Genomic DNA, 21,514 nt, shown 5'->3' with positions numbered 1-21,514 from the left:
TGAATTATACCAAGCCTGGGCCAAATCCTGAGCAGTATAAACTGTTTATCTAGCTTGCATGCCACAGAGATATACCCATTAACACCAGCTGAGGACCTAACCTTACAGAAAAATTAATTCTGAATAACAGAAGCAGTCTGCACTAAGAATAGTAATTAATATAATCAGGTCAGGTGTAGAAGGGAATTCTTTAACCTATGGTGAACAAGCAAAGGCACTTAAAATTCAGAACAATTAAAAAACTAATTAGCTTTTCTTCAATTGCCTGCTAAAATGATATTGCTCTGTTTCACCTGTCTAGAACAACCACATGAGGAAAGAAACACGTGGAATGTGAAGTAAAGCCCCAAGCACACAGCAGTGGCACAGGACAGGAACGTACTAAAACAGGAAGATGGCAATTTCCACATCTCACAGACTAGGACTATAGGGAGGCAGAATATTTTACCGAACATGCAACTTTTTCACTTCTACTGACTGGCAATTAAATAAGATGGGTAGAGGGGCTAAAAATATCAATTGTGTATATTAGGCAAGTATTCTCTTGGATATAAGCATACATTTGAAGCACTCACTATATTTTGATATGGATAACCCACACCTGAGGTAGTATACACGACCCCAGAAAGTACAAGCAAAGGAAGGTAAATCCTGTGCGTACAAAGGAGGAGGGAGGGGAAGGGGGATCACTGAGACAGAGTAACAGATTATAGGGGATCAGGGCCAAGAGGCTTCCTGGCTTATCAAACATATGGAGGCTCTGAGACAGAAAGGCTCTGAAATAAACATTTTGTGCATTACCTGCACATGTGTATCATCAAGCTGCTACTAGATTTTAGGGGAAAGACAGGCTGTGTTGTTTTGTTTTTACAAGTAATCCACAGCTTCCATGTATAAAAAGATCATACCTTCCATTTAAGCTTCCCAACTTCTCCTCTGACTAAGGTTAGATGATTAACTACACAGACTCCTTTGTTTTAGCATAATATCGACCACATGACAAACAATGCTATTGAAAATTTCAGATAGTATAGTAGCACACCAAAACAAAGGCTACAATTATTTAGAAGCAAGTGATATGATGTTAAATACAATGCATGCAATGCTACAAACTAAAAACAGACTACAAAAATAAACCCTGTTAAGATTAGCTTGGAAACATGATGAGACAACTTTTTCTGCTATCCCAGGAGTCCATAATAGGCCAACACAGGTGAGAATTGGTTGAAGACAGATTTCAGATATCACATTTTCGAAAGCCTTTGGTTGGATAGGGTCATTTCAAATTCCTGACACAAAGTAAAGATGACATTGCCTAAGCAAACCCCTGGCTGAGGGAGATAGCATAAACCAAGCGTGATCTGGCTATCTCATATGTCTCCACAAGCACTTATACTTTTGTTAAACTGAGGTATTTGAGATTATGAGATTTGATGCTACTAAAATTTCTGCCTTTATATCACAAGTCCCTGTGCAATATTTTCAACTGAAACAAAACATTCATTCTCCTATCTACCAAATAATATTCTTGATAACCTTTTATCTCATAAAGTCATGTCTTAAAACTTACCACTGAAAGTATTTCATAAGACACTTACAGAGCTGAACTCAGAGGAACTTGTATCCAACGCCCTGGCATCACCAAGACAGTCAGCATCTCTGCTCAAGTGCCATCTAAATTTTAGATGCACAAGAAGTCTGTATTTTATCTCCCACTGCTAAAGTCTTCCAGATAGCTAGGTTTCAGATAATCAAGGTGACAGAGCTGTTCTGAACCCTAGCCCATGTTCAACCCCTCCGAGGACTGTTATGGAAAGCATTTTCTTGGCCAGTTCCTCAGGGCACACCGATAAGGCAGGGGTGCCTGTCGCATGCCTACCATTCAGGGCCTCACAAAAAACAACCAGAGGGTAACATAATCCTCTTACATACAATATCACTTTAGTAGAACAATCTTACAATGTAGTTGAGACAAGTTCAAATACGTCCTGTTCTGTCTAATTTGGAGGAGGAATTTAATAAAGCCTGCTATCGCCCAGCTAAATGCCCCAACCATCAGACTAAGGTCATTTGGGAACCTTCTGAAGCTCTCAGAGCTGAGTTTCCTCCCGTCCATTAGATCTAGCAATTCTGTGGCCATTAAGTAAAACTGGTCAACTAGGAAACACACCAAGAAAGAAATGTATTCATTTTCCAGCAGCTCAAACTGATTAACTCACCCGGCAGTCACAAACTTGATCCTACAGAAAGCACCCGTAACCCGGCCGACAGGAAGGCATAATGAAAGTACACCCTGAGCCACTTAGGGAACTAGTACCCCCTGGGTTGAAGCTCACTTTTATACTATCCAGTTTCAAAAAACAGGAAGGTTTCTCCCTTTGGGGAGAAAAAGTCCTCTTTCAAAGTAAAATTCAGCTGTCCTTACTTTACCAAAACATTCATCATCTTAGCAAGATCCTTCTCATCTTGAAGGAAAATTCTGGCATATTTTCCATATATCATATTTCAGTGACAGGCAAGGAAGCAAATTAATCATAATTTTACATGACAGATCACATATGTTGGTTTCTAAGTAGCTTCCTTAGAAACAGCAGTTACTAAACAGAGTAGGGGCTGGTTGTTTGGAGCTGCCTCACTGTCCTCCTCTGCTATTCACTCATGACTGCTGTTCTAAACGTTCTTTGAAATTACATCTCACCTTAAACTTATTTGGACAACAAATCTCATTTATTATGTTCGTGCCTCATCATCTAAGTAATGACACAAAAATTTATTATTTCAGTTTAAAATTAAAAACAAAGTCTGCTGCACTTCAGATAAAAGCTTTTTTAAATGGATTGATGGATCTGCCAAGACACTAGAACACCAGTCATCTGAGAATTTCTCTCTCCCCCAACCAGTAAGAAAAACTTGTAAGTCTAGTTACTCTAGATGCATTATTACCAATCAAATCATATATTTCAGGAAGCGCAAAGATTTTTTTCCCAAACTGCAGCGAAACCTCATGCTTGTAAGTAGAGTGCGTTAATCTCATGCTGTCATGCCTAGGCCATTCAATAAGTATGGTTCTTGTTTAAAAAGGAATTGTACTGGAAAGCTCCCCTGTGGGCAGGGAAGCTGCTTGGCCTGAAGAGTAGCTTATCTCTAGGCCAAGCTCTTGTCTAATCTTTTTTTTTTTTTTTCCTCTTGGTATTTTAAGGAAACGGCTATCTCAGAAGAGCTCAGTGTAATATACCCGAAGATATTTAAGAAAAATACTGATAGATCAGCAGGGATCAACACACAGATCTATTTTTAAAGTGATGTCAATACAACAAAGATAAATAAAATGGAGAAGTCAACCTCTACAACAGAATCATTTTCCACGTAAAGGTAACCAGAATAGCTGAATAACAATACATCCATTTTGGATGATCCCAAAAAAAATTAAAAAAAAAAATCTTCCTTCCCCCCTCCTTCTTGGTATAAAGTGTTAAAGTATAAAGTATACTTTATAAAGTATAAAGCTGCACCTACAAAACAGAGAAAGCCACAGATTGCTGTTCGGGTTTAGCAGGGGTGGGGGAGAGAACTGAGGTGGTTTCTGTCTGTTTTTTAACATTCATCAATTTGAAACAGACACTACAACTTGAGCGCAGGTGATCCAGATGATACAAAATCTAGTTCCAAGTTATAAGACAAGACTGGTCTGACCGGCTACTCTTTACAGTGATTACAACAGCACTGCAAAAAGACAATCTTAGACATTTGTCATAAAGAAGTACAAGAGATTTCTCTTCATGCTTATTGCTATAATGGCTAAACCCAGTAATAATCTTGCCTTTCACATTTCAGAAACAACTTGATCAACACTTTGCCCATGGTAGTGCAATGCACAATTTCTCCATAAGAAAAAAAAAATGAAGGAAGTGTTTAACTGTTTTTTTTGTTGTTGCTGTTTTGTTTTGATGGGGATGCTACAGTATCACTGGGAGCTAAACAACACTTTAATGTATTTTAAACCTCAAGGCATTTCTTCCATTATAGGCAATCAAGAAGTACAAATAAAAAGTAAGTGTTATTTACAGCAGGTTGGCCCTTTCTGATGCAAAAAAAAAGTGCTAGTTTATTCTTCTCCCATGGGTTACAACAAACAGTAAATTCCCAAATGGGGAAATGGCATTGTTTTTTACATTTGTCTAAGCAAACTAATACATAGTGGATTGAGAACAGCAACTGACATTTAACTCTATTTGTGAAAGCAATTCCTCTGACAGCCTACAAAGGAGAACTTTATTAAAATGCTTGTCTTACTTATGAACAAGCACAATAAACACCAGAAGCCCCTAATCTTGAACAACTGGAATCCCGCTATTTGCTTGTAGTTGCCATTAACAGTGTTTTCAGTTTTATTTACGATATATCCCAATTTTTTTGATCAAAACTGAAGATAAACTATGAAATACAACTACAGGTTCCCATCTGTGCCGTGTATAGAAAAATTGATAATTTCAGTTAGATTTTACAATGCAGCAAATAAATCCTTTATCTGGCATTTCACATCCAATAACCTGGCCAACAAGCAACACACTGACAGGAACAAGTAGAATTGGCTAATGGGAATTAAAGAATAATCCTGGAGTTTGCAAAGATTAACACACTAGCCCTTTAATAGCTATTGGTACTTTTAAACAGGGACATCTACTAGATGACAAGTATGTATATGATATAACCTAGCACAGGACAAATTAAATACTCTGCATACTTTCCACAAGATAGGTAAACCATTCTCAGAATATCAGATACTTCAGACTGAGTTAGTATATTCAACTATTTATGACCAGTACATATATAAAACTTCAACTAATAAATATTCCTTCCACTTTTTAAACATGCTTTGTTAAACAAAAAAAAAGTTCTGCCATTCATATCTTATGGCCCAAAATTCAATGAGCAATGCATTACTGCCTTCTCAAATGTCAGTCTTCGTTTCCAATGCTGAGAACAAGGATAATGCCCAGTAGTCTTACTCTGAAAGCTGCTAGCACCTCAGCCTTAATCTCAACTACAAAGTCTTCAGCAACATACTAATTAACCTCTCCATATTTTACAAAGAAACTCATGGGTCATATTTTTGCCCTGCTCCTAACAAACTCAGTCAATAAAAACCACCAATCCTTTTTTCTGCCAAACCTCAAAATGCTGAAATATTGAATTTAACATGCACTATATATAGCCGAAAAACATTCCATTCCCTGATGGATTTTTAAAGCCAAATGATGACTACCTCAGCCAGGATGCCCTAGAAAGTCTCAACGATAGAAAATCTCTCCTCTCTCCTTTTCCAAGAGCCTTCCAAAGGACAAAACCTGTCTGCAGACCTGGACAGTGAAGGGGAACTGGCCCGTAACATCTGAAGGCTGCATGTACCCAAAGAAGTCGCTAGTGACACACTAGAGCAACCCTCCTGTATTCTGGCAATGCTGCGCCACCTGCCAGCACACCCTCCTGCGACAGAGGGGAGTCTGCAATGGTCGAATAATTGAGTGGCGATTAATGGGAAGAATACAGAAATGAGACAGAAAGACTGAACAGTTACTGATGCTTTTAAGCACTGCATTACTACTGTGCTATTATTAAGAAGAAGATAGCAAAATCAAAAATAAACTGTCCAGAATAGGTCCATTACAAACCAGGATTAAACAGTATGATGATCACCATGATGGTGAAGGACCCCCATTTCATCTGAACCTCTGAATGGACAGACCAAGGAATAAATTACCAAACAGCTACCAGAATTCACTAGGAAAACCATCCCAGGACTTTATTTTGCCTCAGCCATTAGTACAGAAGCCACCACCCTGATGAAGACACACACTAGCAAGTAGCAGGGACTTTTGCCTGATACAAAAAGCGATTCTGATAATCTTCCCCGCATGTCTCCCTGTCCTTCAGCCGATTCTCCCCTCCCTCTCCCATGCAGGCACATGCACACTCACATTCACACTGTTTTCACCCAATTCCAAAACCAAATCCAACCTGTTCTGCTGAATCCAATATCCCAGCAACAGCTGACAGTGGTCCTCCAGACTGAAGCATCTGTCTGTGATTGGCCATCTCCGCTTGCATACTAAGAACAGCAGCTATAATCCTACCGCTATCAGCCTTGTCACATTCTCAAGAGCAGTAAGAGTAACCCACATCACATCAATCAAATCAGAATAAATCAACAGAATGAAATCATTCTTCTTTGCTAAAAAAGGACTGAGTGACAGAGTAAGAGACTAACTGATATCCCTTTCCTTAAAAGGGGACTTGTAAAGGTTTTGAGTAACTTTGTCTTGCATAGCTATTCCATTTCAAAATGCTTTATGTGTTGTTTATGATACATTTCTCCTGGGTATCATGACCTCTCCAACCAGTAACTCTCCAAACTTTGGTATGACTTTTCCAATGCATTTGTCAAGGAAAAATGCATCAAGATCTCTGTGCTTAAAAATACAGCACATACTTAATTGTAACTAAGTGATGTCAACACCTTTTGTTCTCCAGTACCATTTACTGCACCAAAAGTGAACAGAATGCATTAAGGTGCACAGACCCTTGCCTTCACATCGTAGGTCTCTCTCTTCCTCACCCTTCTACTGGCACACAACCAAATCCTTAGGTTTGTGTACACATGCCAGTGCACCCCAAGACATCCAAAGCTAGCTCAAAAAAAGATATGACAGCGCGGAGGAAGTGTTACGCAAGTATGGCTAAAAGGCCCTGCTGAGGATGTTAGCTTGGCAGCGTGCTATACTACTGTGAATATACTATTTTGGGGGCCTCTTGGATACATCCAGTGTAAAGATAAGTTATTCCTTTTCTCTTACATATTTTAAGTCCTTGTAAAAAGAGGCATGTTCTTGTACTCTAAGAAGCTTCTTCTACATCTATAACGAAAGCAAATGATACCAGGATTTCAACAGAAGTTATTTCAGTACAGATTATGTGATAACAGTTTACTGGCAAGGTGTGATGTCACTTTTCTAAATAGTAGAATTTCTAAATAGTGCACCACCTCACTTTTGTGCTTTGTGATCGCCATTACAGAAAAACAAAAGTATAACCAGGAACAATGGTTAAGCATACCTTTTAATGCTTTTGCCTTGTTTTTGTTAGTTAATGTTTCATCAGAAATATGGTGGGTCTCTACACAAACAATAATCATATTTAAGAATACTAGCTAGAAAGATCTAATAAATTCAGTACTAGCCTGTGACTCTGAAACTGACAGTGGCTTCTGGCAATACATGACTAACTACAGCCTGTGTTATTCAATATGTTGCTACTAACAGACCTGAAGTTAATGTTTGTCTGGAGGAACACCACGATAGAATAGCAGCAGAAACTGTACAGCTGAGGTTAACCATTTGGCTTCTACACATTTGAAATTATTTGAAGGCTAGCAGCTTTCTCAAGCCTTGTTAATGTAACACCTCTTCAAGGACATTCATTTTTTTTTCCTCAAAGGTCAGTTTGTATGTATTATTTTAGAAACAACTTCTGCTAGCACTTGCTACTCATAGGAAAGGAATAGAATTTTCTCAGAATCCACACATTTTAAGAAAAATTAAATTTTCCTTGCAAAGGAAGTGAGAATTTGGAACCAAAATAAAGAAGCACTTTGCATATTGAGATAGTGCTAAAATGAGGTATACTGGAAAAAAGCAGAAAGAGGTATAGTTCATGATACTGCAAACACTACTTTTTCTATCACAGCAGAATTAAGGATGATTCTTATTTTTCTATTCTTAACATTAACATAAGGAGGTATCTGAAAACAAGGAAGTTACTTATTCTTCAGCATTAGGTGACTAAGAAATATTACCTTTATAAGGGAGTATAAAGAGATCTATGATAAACAGCAATTCCAGATTAGATGACTAATACACTTAAATTCTCTAAAGCTGAGGATCCCATTTTCAACATATTGAAAAAAAATAACAGACCTTTCTGTCTAAGTCATTCACACCTATAACATATCATCTGGAATCCTATGTGCAACATGCTACACACTGGAACACTGCTGCAGCCTTACACCAAATGCGTCTTCTTCGCACAGAACCTCATAGCCATCCACCATATGTTTCTAGTCTGAAAGCCAAGCAAGCGAAGCATCTGAATGCTGGAACTTGGGGGAAGGGGGGGGAGCCACCTACAAATCTGTGTAGGTACCAGTTTACAAGAAAAATCCTGTCATTCTGTGGGCCATTTCAGAAATGCAGAGCCACTATGATTAGAATCTTTCTATCGTTTGACATTAACTCACAGAAAACACTGCAATATAAATCTCAGCACTGCAATTGCAGGGGCAGATTAACTGTTACATATTGAACTACCGTTGTCAGTTGAATCTTCGATACAAATCTTAAAACAGGAAATAGATTAAAATTTCCAATTCTTGCAACTCAGTAAGGTTTCTTATGCATCACAAAGGTTAGATTATGCATATGCATTTATTCTTTCATATTTCCTGACCCTAGCTGATTTCCACATGGTATTAATAATATTTTCATGAAAATATACTATAAAACCAAATTGCAAAAGCTGGTTCTTATGACATCAAGATTAAAACACTTTTCACATTAATAATATATAGACCACAGTAAATAAGAAAATCAAAATCATCATCAAATGTTAACAATGTCTAAAAGTTAAGAATGGAGTTGTTATAATTGTAACAGCCAGATAAAAAGTCTGTGCCAAAGGAGGACAATAAGCCTTCCACTGCGTGGGTAAGGATACCCTTAAAATCAAAAGTGGAAGCTTCATTTCTTCCCTTCTGCTAACAGACTTCTGTAATTCTTTCTGGTTTTCATCAACTGAGAACTCTAGGATCTCTGTCTACTGCACATGAAGTTTCATCAGATAACCGTTCCTTGCTCAGCAATCACAAGTCATTGTCTTTCCTGCTGGAAGCAATTTTGTCCCCACTCTCCAAGACTTCAGAACCATTTGCCAGACAGAATCAGATGAATTTTTTGAGCCAAGGCTTAAATGAATACATAGAATTTCCTAGTTTGGGGGATAAAAAGGAATCTAACAGTTCCTGGAAGGTAGTTACATTTTCTGGACAGAGCAGAGGAGCTTCACCACAGCTGAAAATGAAGTCCTGTCCAAATTGGACGAGAATGAGTTTCTGGAAAAAGTCTCAACTTCTTTCCCATCCATTTAGTCTCCCTGTATGCACAGGGGTAACCCAGACTAAACTACAGTTCAACCCCTTACCTTTTTAAACTTGCTCTGTTCCAGTTTCCCACACTGAGTCAAAAGGGCTTAGAAAGAGAACCTGTCTCACAGTTATCAATAAAAGCCTTAGCTATTATTTTCCTTCTCTTGTTATTAAATAAAATACTGCATAAGTCACATTAGCTAATGCAGCCAACAGAAAAATTCCTGGTTTTTTTTCCCCCCCTCTAGCACAATCCATAAGACATTGGTATTTTTCCTAAAGCGTAACTGCATAAAATATCTGTTAGTAGTACCTAGGGCAACCTAGCTGCTGATTTAACAGCACTCTCAACAGAAGCAGAGAACAAACATCTGACAGATAATTCTCTTACATAAGAGATTAAACAGACAGCAGCTCACACGAGGTGAGAGACTAATCAGGATACTCATTAATTGCTAGGGATTGAATGCCTTAATTGGATATACTGCAAAAAAGAATCTGAGAGTCACGTTCATTTTATGTTGTTCATTAAGTGTTTGCAAGCCTTCCAAAGATTATTCTTCTTGGCCTGACACACTCACCTGCCAGTGACAAAAGCCCAGCAGAGCTGGTCTGAGGACTGAAGGCCTCCCGACTAAAATCAAAACCAAATGGATTCTACCCACAGCGTGCCTGGTGTTCAGACTAAGCCAACTTCCTTACATAAACAGCACTCAGCTTTTCTCCAAAAAAGAATCTAATCTGCTTGATATCACATTTCATGACTCATTCTTGCATATGATTTTCTTGAGAAGCGGCTGCAGAACTTCCCCAGAAAAGGGCAGAGAGAGGAGAGTCAAAGTTTATACATTACAGCTTTTCAAATCATAGAAGTATCTTGTCAGTACCAGTGGCTAAACCAGTAGTTAAACAAGTGGCTAAATTTACTTTGTTTTTCTTGAAAGAAATTGACCCCCCCCCCTTTTCAAATGAGCAGAGAAAGAGGCTAGAAAAAAATTATAAGGTTATAAAGAATTAGATTTACACATGCATGAACAAGGTTTGAAATATGGTATTTCATTCAGAAGTACACACCATTGTTGCTTCTAGAGTTTCTTAAAGCAACTTCTGATCTCAGTACAATGGAGGTAAAAGTGGGAAAAATAGGAAGGGTTTGACTTCAAAAACTAGAAGGATCTAAAAGAACAGCCAAGAATCACAGAAAATACAGGCTGAAGTAAAGAATAAATTCTGCTCACAGATGGTTCACATCTGCCAATATCAAAAGGAAGAGACAGTTCAAGAAGCGTTGCAGATACTTTAATATTCTGATGGCCCAACAAAAATCTTTTCTAGCTTTGGAGTTCCACTCCTACCAGTGGCGAAAGCTCGAAATGTGTTCTCCTGTGCTATTACTTAGGTACACTTCTAAATGACTTCAACATTATCCAAGCACAGCACTCATTTAATCTGTGAAAAGACACATTATCAGAATAGCCCTTCTACAATCCAACCCTGATTTTTGCTCTATTACATTTCTGAAAAATCCTGGAGACATCAAATATTTACCTGGGTAGGGTTAGTATGAAAATCATTTATCTCTGTAATGGAGGAGGAGGAAAGAAGCAGCAGGAGAAAGCTAAATTGATCAAGATCCCCTTTACAACAGTATTGGGTGGTAAAACCACCAGCCATTTCTCCAAGAATTTCTCTCCTTAGGGGAGGCAAAAGCATTGGGGTTTGCATTTACATAAACCTAAAGATGAAGAAAGTGAAGAATTCTGTCTACCCCACACCCTGTGGCCACCAAATGCATGCATGGTTTCTGACAGGACCTCCACTGTATGGCATTTACAGTTCCCACAGAAAACAGTTCATCAAGATGCTCTTTTGACCTGGATCTTCAGGTCAGAAGAGCTTCATCAGGCACATGACAGGGTCTTTCTGTGGTTTCTTGTGTTTACATACAAGCTCTAACTTTTCTGTAGTGTCAGATCATATCCTCTGGGGTATAAGATACTGGCCTGCAAGGGAAAATACATCAATAAATGAACAATTCAGGAGTCATTGCTAGGTACCAAGTTGTCACACTTGGTAACCAGTTCAGCAGTTAAAGGCTTCCACTGCTGAGGAAAGTGGGAACATCCAAAACACAGAACACCAGAGAACACCTAGTAACAGCCAAAAGTTTTATTATCTTAAGTATCAGTGATGCTAAGTCTCAGATGCATCAGAGCACAAACTTGTTTTTATGGGAAAAAGTATGTTCTAAACATATACCCTCAATTACAGCATCAAATAATTAGCAGACTGCTATCAATGCTAATGACCAGAAACTCTTATGAGCATCCAAAGACATCATCTGTGACAGAGCAAGTCTTACAGATCCCCAAATCATTACTCTCTTAGGGAAACCTTAACACAAACAGTTTATATTTAGTCTATTAAAAAAAAAAAACCCACACAGGTTGAACATCATATTTCAGTAGTTAGCTCAGGTATTCCCAATTCTATGCATTACAAAGCCATTTTAATTTTTAGTTAATAAGAATTAAAAACATTTTCTTCAAAGGCTTTTGAGTTACCCAAATAGCTTTATGATGAAGGTGCAGAGACAAATGCTAAAGCACACTGAAATAAACAAAAATTTATCGATCACTTTAAAAAGCTAAAATTAGGGAATGACCATGGAAATTAATTTTTAATGTAAAGTGTGTCCATTTTTGTTCTGTCCTTTGAAAAGTCAGAATTGCCTAACATAGGAGACTGCCTCATATTAGGACCAATATGGTAACATTTAAGAAAAAGTCATGAATATAAAAAAAAAATTACAAAATATTCAACTATTTGAGAGGAGTCATACAACCTTTTATGATAGATAATTTCAAAATATTACACTTTCACTACAACACCTGCATTAAAGGTCAAAGATAGTGAACTGCAGCCTATGAAAAACACAGTGATTAGGATACTTCAGTAAGACCTCCAATAAATATCAGCTTACATTAGAAGCAACAAGATTTAATGGATGATACTCTGAAGTTACTGAAGCAGTGCCCAAGCATGGTATGGTGTATATTGTGCTACTATCTCTCCTGTTTTCTCATTGAGATACAAAACAGTATTAGTCATTTCAACCAGCATGGCTACAAATGTCTCACAGCCCATTCCATAAGGGACGGAATTTAGCTATGACCCTGAGATAAATCCTAAGTCAAGTGACTGGAATTACTGACAAATATCCCAGTTCTGAAGTACCTCTATACCCAGGTCCCATTTCTTGCACTCAGAGTTTGAACCTTTCAAAACTGGATTTGTTGACGGCCATGGTCTATCAAAGCCTCTGAAATAGGAACCACCTCATCAACAAGACTTCACTTCATACCAGACCCCAGCCATCCTTTTCCTGTGTGTTTGATATGGCTTGCCATTTCTCCACCATTACAGAAATACATGGACCATACATCACTATTTTCCTGAGCAGAATACAAACTCCAAATAAAACAAAACCCTGTACTGAAACGTGTGGTTTAATTTACAGTTTAGATAAAATAAGTCTACCACAGCTAAAGTTTGGGGGATTTCTCCTTTCTTCTACAAAAGGAGAGGAAGCCCTTCTCTTCTTTTTAAAAGCTTGCAGCTTTAGGGCTTATATTATTATTACCTATTTAAAATGCCCTAAAAGATAACATTTACTGAGATCCAGGATCAATAACAGATTAGGGAGGAAAAGCCAAATTTAGTCTTCAGATCAATGCAGAGTTCTCAGTTGTCTTGCCCAAAGACCAGCAATTCATACAAGAGGAAAAAAATGACACTTGGGTGTATTAATATGTTAGTACCTTAACACAAGACAAAACAGTTAAATTAGAACTACCTACAGAGCTAGATTCTGAATGACACATTAGCAATTTTAAGACTGTGTGTAGTCATATTTTTTAAAATGCTAAAAAGTACTTTTCTTTGCAGTAACATAACTGGTGATAAGTCTTATTAGTAAGTATAATAATTTTCTGTATGCAACATTTCAACATGAGAACAAAAAAATTTTTCAAGATTTCTTAAAAAAAAATCAAATTTCATAGCTATATTGAGGTGTTGGGCTTTTTACATTGAAAAAGTTCAATGGAATTCAGCATGCTATGAATTACACATTGGGAAAACTCTGAAATAATAAGCGTTAGAGTTTTGACACACAGTCACTTAAAATACAGCTGGAATGGTTAGTTACCATACTAATGCCAAAGGTTATCACCTTACAGCAGAGTTACTGGGTAGAAAACAAGCTTGGTGGGTTTTTTTGTTTGTTTGGTTGGTTGGTTTTTTGCTTCAGCACAAAGACTGTTGCGATTTAACTTAAGTCATCAGACCATGGGCTAAAACAATTGAGGGAGTTCATGAATCTTATTTTACCAACTGATATAGAGAAAGAATAGTGGAAGCACCTGAAACTTATGTTTGGGGATTTACCGAATGAAGAAGAGAAGTCAAGAGAACTGGGTTTGTAAAGTCTTAAGGCTACGAAGAAATCTCACTGCTGTCCACAGCTACCCAACAAAAGGGTGTAGAGAAGGTGGAGCCAGACTCTTGTCGAAGGGGCACAGTGATAGGACAGAAGGCCAGGGACATTTTTTGGAACATGGAAAATTCTGATTAGATATAGGGAAAAGCTTTTTCACCATGAGGGTGGTCAAATCCTGGAAGAGATTGTGCAAAGAGTATGTAGAATCTCCATCACTGGAGATGCTTAAAATTAAGTTGGGCAAGTCCAAGTGACCTGATTTAACTGGACCTGCTTTGAACAGGACTAGACAGTCTCCAGAGTTCTCTTCCAAACTAAGTTATTCTATGCTTACATAAGAATTTTCAAAATCCTTATTCTTGTACATACCTTTGTACTCAAGGGAGTTACTTCCTCTCAAGAAATGCTTTTTTTAAAATCATTACTGATACTAACAATCACATAAGGATTTGGTTATCACCAAAACAGCAGTTAACAAATCTGAGAGAATCTGGTGAAGGCATCTGCAAAAGGTGCAGATTTAAAGATTGACAGCTCTAAAGATATCAGTACTGTTCCATCACTGACATGTCCTATCCACCAGCTATTATTCTCAACACATTTTACTTCAAATGGCTTTACATATGAGCAATCCAGGTAGGAAAAAAAAAAAAAAAAAAGTAATGCTTAGATGAGGTCATAGATTTAAAAAAAATTTTTTAATCAACAAGTGCTCTTAGCTGGCTTTAGAATACCTATGTTTTAAGTACTTCACCCAGAGGATAAATGCTAACTGGCCGATTTTGAAAAATGATGCAGCTCACTTTGAAAACCCTGGAGAGACTCTTTAGTTAATTATAAGCAGAGGTTATCCAGGACATGATTAAATATAATTCTGTTGTACTATCTCTTGATTTTCAGGTCAGCTTATACATACACTGTATTAACATATTGTGAGTTGGGAGATGAATCAAAGACTGAAAGAGCATGAGAAATAGATTAACGCGTCTGAAATTGCTGAAAGATAAATCTTTAATAATCAGAAATTAAAAAAAAAGGCAGGAAACAGGACAAAACTGAATCTAGATTCATCCCTTGACAAAATCAGATGTCTAATTAAATACTTGGAGAAACAAGTAGCCTTGAAAAACTGCAACAGCGTTTTGTTTTTTTGTTTTTTTGTTTTTTTTAAAGAAATGAAGTTCAGGAAGTTTTTTTCCTTGCTTGTTAAATCAAATATCTATTAACAAACTCAAGGCTCTTCTGATCCAGCTTAAGCAGTCACTCATCCACCTACCCCTTATTTATCAGTGGCCTGATTCCCAAAAGAAAGCTTTCTCTCTGTGCTTAAAATTTTGCACTTTTATTCTCAGTACCCCCAAATCATGCTCCAAAAATCTGTGCAGATTAGCTGTCTCCAACCCTTCTTGTCTTGTACTGGCATTATCTCAGAAAAAGGTAATCCTTGAAAGTCAGAAGTGTTCAATTTTCCTCATCACTTCTGCTTTCCCCAGTGCAGTCTCTTAGAAATCTAAAGTAGCAATTAAGATTCCCTTGGGTGATATTATCTATGTAGCTTTCTCACTGATATTTTCTGCTTTTTTCCCCTCCCATCCTTTATTTTATTCTTTTGCCTACACTGGTGGATCTCTTACTGAAACGTGACCTGTGACATGTGTGAATCAGACCAAACAAGCCACATTTTTCCCTAGTATAACTTTACTGACTTCAGTGGCCCTAAGCCAGGTATAGATTTATTCCAGTATAGACAGATAAACATGCACAGTATGTCAGTCAGGTACTTCCACTGGCTCTGCATGCCCTTCTGCATCAAATGAAAAATTCTCCTGTTTGCTCTTCGGGGTTCTGACAGCTCTGTCTCTGCTCCTGTTTCATTGCTACTCTTCTAGCAATTTAATTCCAGCTTCACTTTCTTCCCTCATTACAAATCCTGGCTCCTTACCCTGAATGTGCAACCTCTTTTCAAGTGATCCAGCTCCCAGACCTCTCCTGCTCCTGCAGTCCCTCTCACGTGTTACACAGCTCGCACTCTTACATCAACTTCATTGAAAAATATTTTATTGAGGGAAAGAGAGAAAGAAATATATATTTTTTATATATTTTTTTATATATATATATGGAAACATTTCTTTAGGCTTTTCTCAGCATCTCATCTATCTTGCATCATAATAACCTAGACCAGTGATATCTAATCTCTGACCCTAAAGACTGTCAAATGTAGGCCTGAAGGGTGCCTTATTAACTAAGCAAACAGTTTTATGTGCAGCTGAACTAGTGAAGCTTCACTTCCTACAGCTGTGTGTCTAATGGCTGAGCTGCAATCCTAGTGCTTGCTCCTTCCCTACAGTAACCCTACAGCCCTCCTATGTCTCTTTTTTTTTACCCCTATAGCTCACCCAAGCAGGAATTCGAGACAGAGGGGAGCAGTTAAGAATCTGCCCGTTCTCTTGCTCATTTGTTTGTTTAACACATCATAAGTTGATCCATTAAGCTGAAAAAGTTAGTTGCTACTAAATTATGATCCTGCAATGAAACGCACCAGGGAAACATGCACACAGAAGAACAGTTCTCACTGCAGAATCCAGACCTGAACCTGCAAACCTCCCGTCAGGATCCCACCACAATTCCCTCCCTAACTGCTGTCCACCTCTTTGGTGCCATCACTGGTACATATTTAGATATAGGTCATTTGGACCTAGGGAAAAAAAACAACCTATCACTGTTGATTAAAGAGGACATATGCCCACACCCATGTTTTCTAATTAAGATGATGAAATAACTTTGGATTTTAACAGAGATACTTCCACCTTCCTGGTTTTCACTATATGATTATGACAAACCACGAGTGGCACAAAGCCTTCCATGCAAAGCTACATTGCATATTCAGGAGAAAGGCCATGCTAGCACAGGGACTACTGCATAAATCTGAATCCCTGGTGACAAAAAGATGCAAACACTGCCACCTTGCCTTGGGACATGGCAGCACACTCGACCCCAAGAAATCCTGCAGAGCAGCTTAACCCTTGGAGACCTGCTGCCGCCTCCTGCCTGTGAAACACTGCAGGAGCTCCTGTACCCGCAGCTCCCCGAGTGTGCAAGACACATCCTGCAGCTCTCAGCTATACAAAGGCGACTGCATGGTATTTCTAGGGTTAAGAAAGGTTTGGCCAATCAAACCTGCCATATAGCCACTAGAAGCTGGAAGAAGGATAATGTTTAATTAAGCATATTGTGATTTCTTCATCCTAATAAACCATATTTACACTTTGGCTACCCTTTAAAAGCAACCTACATCTCCTGCCTACAAATAAAACGATACGATACCTTCCTCTCCCTAAACAATTCAAGCTTTGAGAAGTACTCAGTCTTCAGAGAGAACTAGATCAGTTTTTACTGCTCACATGTAATGGTTGTTTTGTTCATAAGACCCTACACTGAGTGTTGGTCTTTTCTTTGTACAAGGTACTAACCCCATTCACTGCAACAGAAGCTGTTCACGCAATGCTGAGAAAAACAGGTCTCTATAACTGGTCATGTTAGATGCAGTATGGATATACTGCATAGTTCAAACTTTTAAGTTAGTTCAAATTATCTTTAAACATTTTGATTAAGCCAAAAAGAGCACTTCAAAGTTAAATCCATAGAGTAGTGCGACTTATATTGTTATTTTATCAAACTATGAAAATCTTCTCATTCACCACACTAATTTTTGCTCCTTTTTACTTATTACAATTGTATTACTTTAGATTAAAAGCACATGAAATTTAACTTCTCAATGGATTGTATCTTCCCCCCTTCCATCATTTTCTTTAAGTGTTTGGTAGGTACTTTTGTGTGCATATTTGCTAAAAAACTACCAGAATAAATACATGTACCAAGACTTAAGGAGCCTTATTTAATACCATTCTTCACAATACAGCCTTTCCAGGTGACTACATTATAAATATGTTTAAAAAAATAAATTAAATGGACTAGTAAAGCAATACTCTGCCATCACATTCAATCCTTCTCCTTCTGCCTGCCTCAGAACATCAACTGGAATTGAACATTTTAACAGGGGCACACTTACCCACCTCTGAGGGTCTGGGCTTAGAAGTCTGGTAAAATGAGTTTGAAATAACTTGAATTTTTAAAATTCAGGTTTTACTTACAGCAGCACAGATTTTTAGAGGTGTCTGGGTTCTTCTTGCCCAGTGAATCTTACACGTCATATGCTCAAAAAATTCTACCAACAGACCCACAAATATGAAATTAAATTATCCAAAAGTAGAACACTGCTGGAACTAAAAATTGCTTTAAAATGTATTCGAGATTTGAATGAAATACAGACGCAAGTAAATCCTACTGCCTGCTTCTGACTGAAGATCACAACTGTTCAATTTCTGGATCACTGTGGAAATTCATTTCATTTAAATTGGACATGTTCCCACCTGACTGCTGATTTAATGTGATCTTAAATCTTATAAAACTATTGCTATTGATGTCAACAGGCCTACAGCCATGACTGAAGTTCAGCAGGAACCTTATTGAGCTGGGGGTACAGCATACAAGCACACAAGACAACTCCTGAATAGTACTGAAAACCCTAATCAGTCATAATGGAAGTTATTTGCTCCATAAGAGACCACTCAAGACAGATAAAAATGAAAAAGAGTCCAGCACTGCTTTAAAACTTGAATCTCATTTCCTTCAGTATGGTATAGCTCAATGAAGCTGATGAATTAGGTCAGCTTTAGTAATTTGTGAGACTATACCTTTAAAGTTGAGGAGAGCAGAGGACTTGCTGATCACATAATAGCAAGTCAGCTGTTTCAAATCACCATTTTGAAACATTATAATCATGATCATCTGTTCTACAAACCCCACCAACACACAAAGAACATAAGCTTTATTTAATATCAAAAATACCAGTTTTGGCATGCAAGCACAGCCCAAGTTAATACTGGAAATTGCTTGGAGACACAGTCCAGAAACCTTGTCAATTAAAGACAAGAGTTAGAAATCTTGGGTCCTACTTTGTTTTGATTACTAGTACTCTTTCCAAATGTTATGACTGTACCTTGTTTAAAATGAGAATAATCCTCTTATTTACAAAAACATGTCAATTCTTATTTACTTATAAATGTGCTGTTCCCTTGTCAAACACAACAGCAGAACACTAAAAAAAGTTCTCATATATATTGCTAGCTACAGTAATCTTTTAAATAGAAAGAGATTCTGTAACTTAAGTCATAAGGTGCAATTACACTTTTGTGGGCTGGAGGACAAACTACTTAAGAGAAATACCCACTCTGTAAATGCCATATCAAAATAATCCTCTGTTAAGAAACAACGACCTAAAAAGTTTACAAATTTGTTTTAAACAACAGATAATGGCAGTAGCTTCAACCCAGCATGGTGCTTATGACCAAACAGTTCAGTGGGACTTAAACATAAAATTAGGTCTAGGTCCTAAATTTACAAAGATGGAGGAGAAGAAAAAAAAAAGAAAAGAAAAAAGAAAGAGTACTGTTGACTTCATTCCATCTCATTTGAGTGAGTTCTCATTTCAGAAAGTTTGCAAGCCAACACAGAACCATCACAGATTGGACCATACCCACAGGTTATGAAGCTCTGGAGAAAAAAAAATATCTCTCTCTCTCTATATATCTCGAATATACTCATACAGCTTCTTTTTGATACTGAACAAATAAAGCATGCCTTTTAATTGCTACTCATTTTTCCCAAAAATTATGATGGAAGAAAGACAATATACAATAATATGTACTAGTCAACTATTTCTGCAAGAAGTGGGTGACTGCTTAGAATTACACTAGTTCCGGAGTGACTCATGTATTTTGAGCTTTTCTTGTAGGAAAGCTGTTCCGAGGCTCGACAGTCCTATCAACACGAGCCGCACCACTAAATTTCAAAAGCTGACAGTAGTACGAGCGACCGCTTCGCGCCACGCTTCCCTCCAGTAACGGGCGAAAAACGACTGTTTCACCAGCCTCAAACGATGGCAGCGCGCGAGGAACGCTCGCCAACGCTGCCTGGCGCGCTCCGCCAATTCGTGTGCGCGTCGCTCATTAAACTCGTTACAGGCGCTCGAGGGAAACACGAGGACAAGTTCACCTTTAGATAGTCAGGCACAAGGGGGGGGGGGGAGCCTCCCAGAGCCAACAGCGGGCTGTTAGAGCAGGATCAGGCCCCGGGGGAAGTTATGAGCTGCAGAGGGACTCCGAGCCGCAGCTGAGAGCACACGCGGGCTCCAGGCTACCTTCTCCCAGTACGGCTCGGGGAGCAGACCCGAGGAGGAGCCGCGCCAGCGCCGGCCCCGCGGCCGCAGGGAGGAGGGCGCGCCGGCAGCCGCCCGCCGGCAGCCGCCGCCCGCCGAGGGCAGGGAGGGGGCCGCGCGCCCCCCGCCGCCCCCAACGGCCGCGCTCGCGCCGCCGCCCCTCCCTCCCCCCCCGCCTCACGGGGCAGCCGCGGGCGACACTCACCGCGCCGCTGCCACCGCCGCCGTCCTCCGCCCGCGGCTCCTTCCTCCTGCCGGCCGTGGGCGAGCCCTGCAGCAGCTGCTCCAGGCAGACGGTGCTGGGCAGCGAGGAGCTCTTCTGGTGGGACAGGTGCGCGCCGGGCCGGCGCTCCTCGTTCCTGCCCTGGGGCCCCTCATCCCCCGCCGCCGCCGCGCCGCCCGCGTCCTCGCGGCGGCCGGGCGGCGGCCCCTTGCCCTGGTGGAGCAGGTGCTCCCGCAGGCGGCGTAGGGCGGAGCCGGACTCGCCGCCCGGCTCCAGCGGCTCGGCCGCCGAGCAGCACAGGTTGGGCTGGGAGGACGAGAAGACGCGGTCCAGCACCTGCTTCCTCCGCCTGAAGCCGCCCCACTTGGCGCCGGGCGTCGGGTCGCCCTTGCCGGGGCCCGGCGGCGGCAGGGCGGCGGCGGGGGGCTCCGCAGTGCGGCGCTCGGCGGCCGCCCGCCCGCCGCTCCTGCCCTTGCCGCCCAGCTGCAGGTTCCTCCAGAGCCGCGCCTGGAAGGACACGGCCGGCTCGGGCTCGCCGGGCTTCTCCGCCGCGGCCGCCCGGGGCTCCTTGCCCGGCTCCATCCTGCGGCGGCGGCGGGAGTGGGAGCAGCAGCAGCAGAGCCCGCCGGCGCCCGGCGCCTTCACTCCCGCGCGGGGCGGGCCGGAGCGGCGCCCGGGCACGAGCGCGGGGCTCCGCTGCCGCCGCGGCTCCGGCGCTCGGCTCCTGCCGCGCCGCCCCCCGCTCAGCGCCGCATGGCCGGGGCGGCTCAGCCGAGCGGCCGGACGAAACCCCTCCCCGCCGGCGCGGAGCCCCCGGGCGGAAGGTTTTCAGCCGCGGCGGAGGCGGGCTGCGCAGCCGGCGCAAAAGTTCCCGCGGGCAGCGGCATTGGCGGGCGGCCGCAGCTTGCCCATATACGCGGGCAAACACCGGGAGCGGGCGGGCGCTGCCGCCTCCCCACCTGCCTGCGCGCCTGCGGCCGCTGCGCCCCGGCACCAGGGGAAAGAAGGAAAACCCAAAGCGCTCTTTGAGAGCGAGGGGTTTCCCGTCATAGCGCGCACCTACGCGCGGACCTCGAGGGACGGTCGGGTTGGGGGCTTTAACGATGCGCGGGGGGGCACAGCCTTGGCCGAGCCGGGGGGGGTCCCAGAGGCCCCGCGCAGGCAGCCCGTGCCCGGGCGCCGCGCCTCCGCCCCTCGCGCGGGCAGCGGCGGGGCGGGGCGGGCGGGAAGGTGTCGCGCCAACGGCTCCGGCGAGGTCGCGGGCGCCGCCCGCCTCAGAGCCCGAGGGGGCTCCGGTGAGTCGGTCACTGCGCGCCT

At 41.1% G+C, this 21,514-nt stretch overlaps 1 protein-coding gene across 1 annotated transcript in view; it reads right to left on the bottom strand.

The window, feature by feature from the left end:
- The window catches only part of MCTP1 (multiple C2 and transmembrane domain containing 1), a 297,839-nt gene extending 277,060 nt beyond the window's left edge, over window positions 1-20,779 (bottom strand). The window contains exon 1 of the mRNA XM_067315354.1: window positions 20,180-20,779. Within this exon, the coding sequence (XP_067171455.1) occupies window positions 20,180-20,779 (600 nt within the window). The remainder of the gene's footprint in view (window positions 1-20,179) is intronic.
- Between the last annotated feature and the right edge of the window lie 735 nt (window positions 20,780-21,514).

This window comes from Apteryx mantelli, chromosome Z, assembly GCF_036417845.1.
Source record: "Apteryx mantelli isolate bAptMan1 chromosome Z, bAptMan1.hap1, whole genome shotgun sequence".
NCBI lineage: Eukaryota > Metazoa > Chordata > Aves > Apterygiformes > Apterygidae > Apteryx > Apteryx mantelli.
This window is presented reverse-complemented; position numbering and strand designations above follow the sequence as displayed.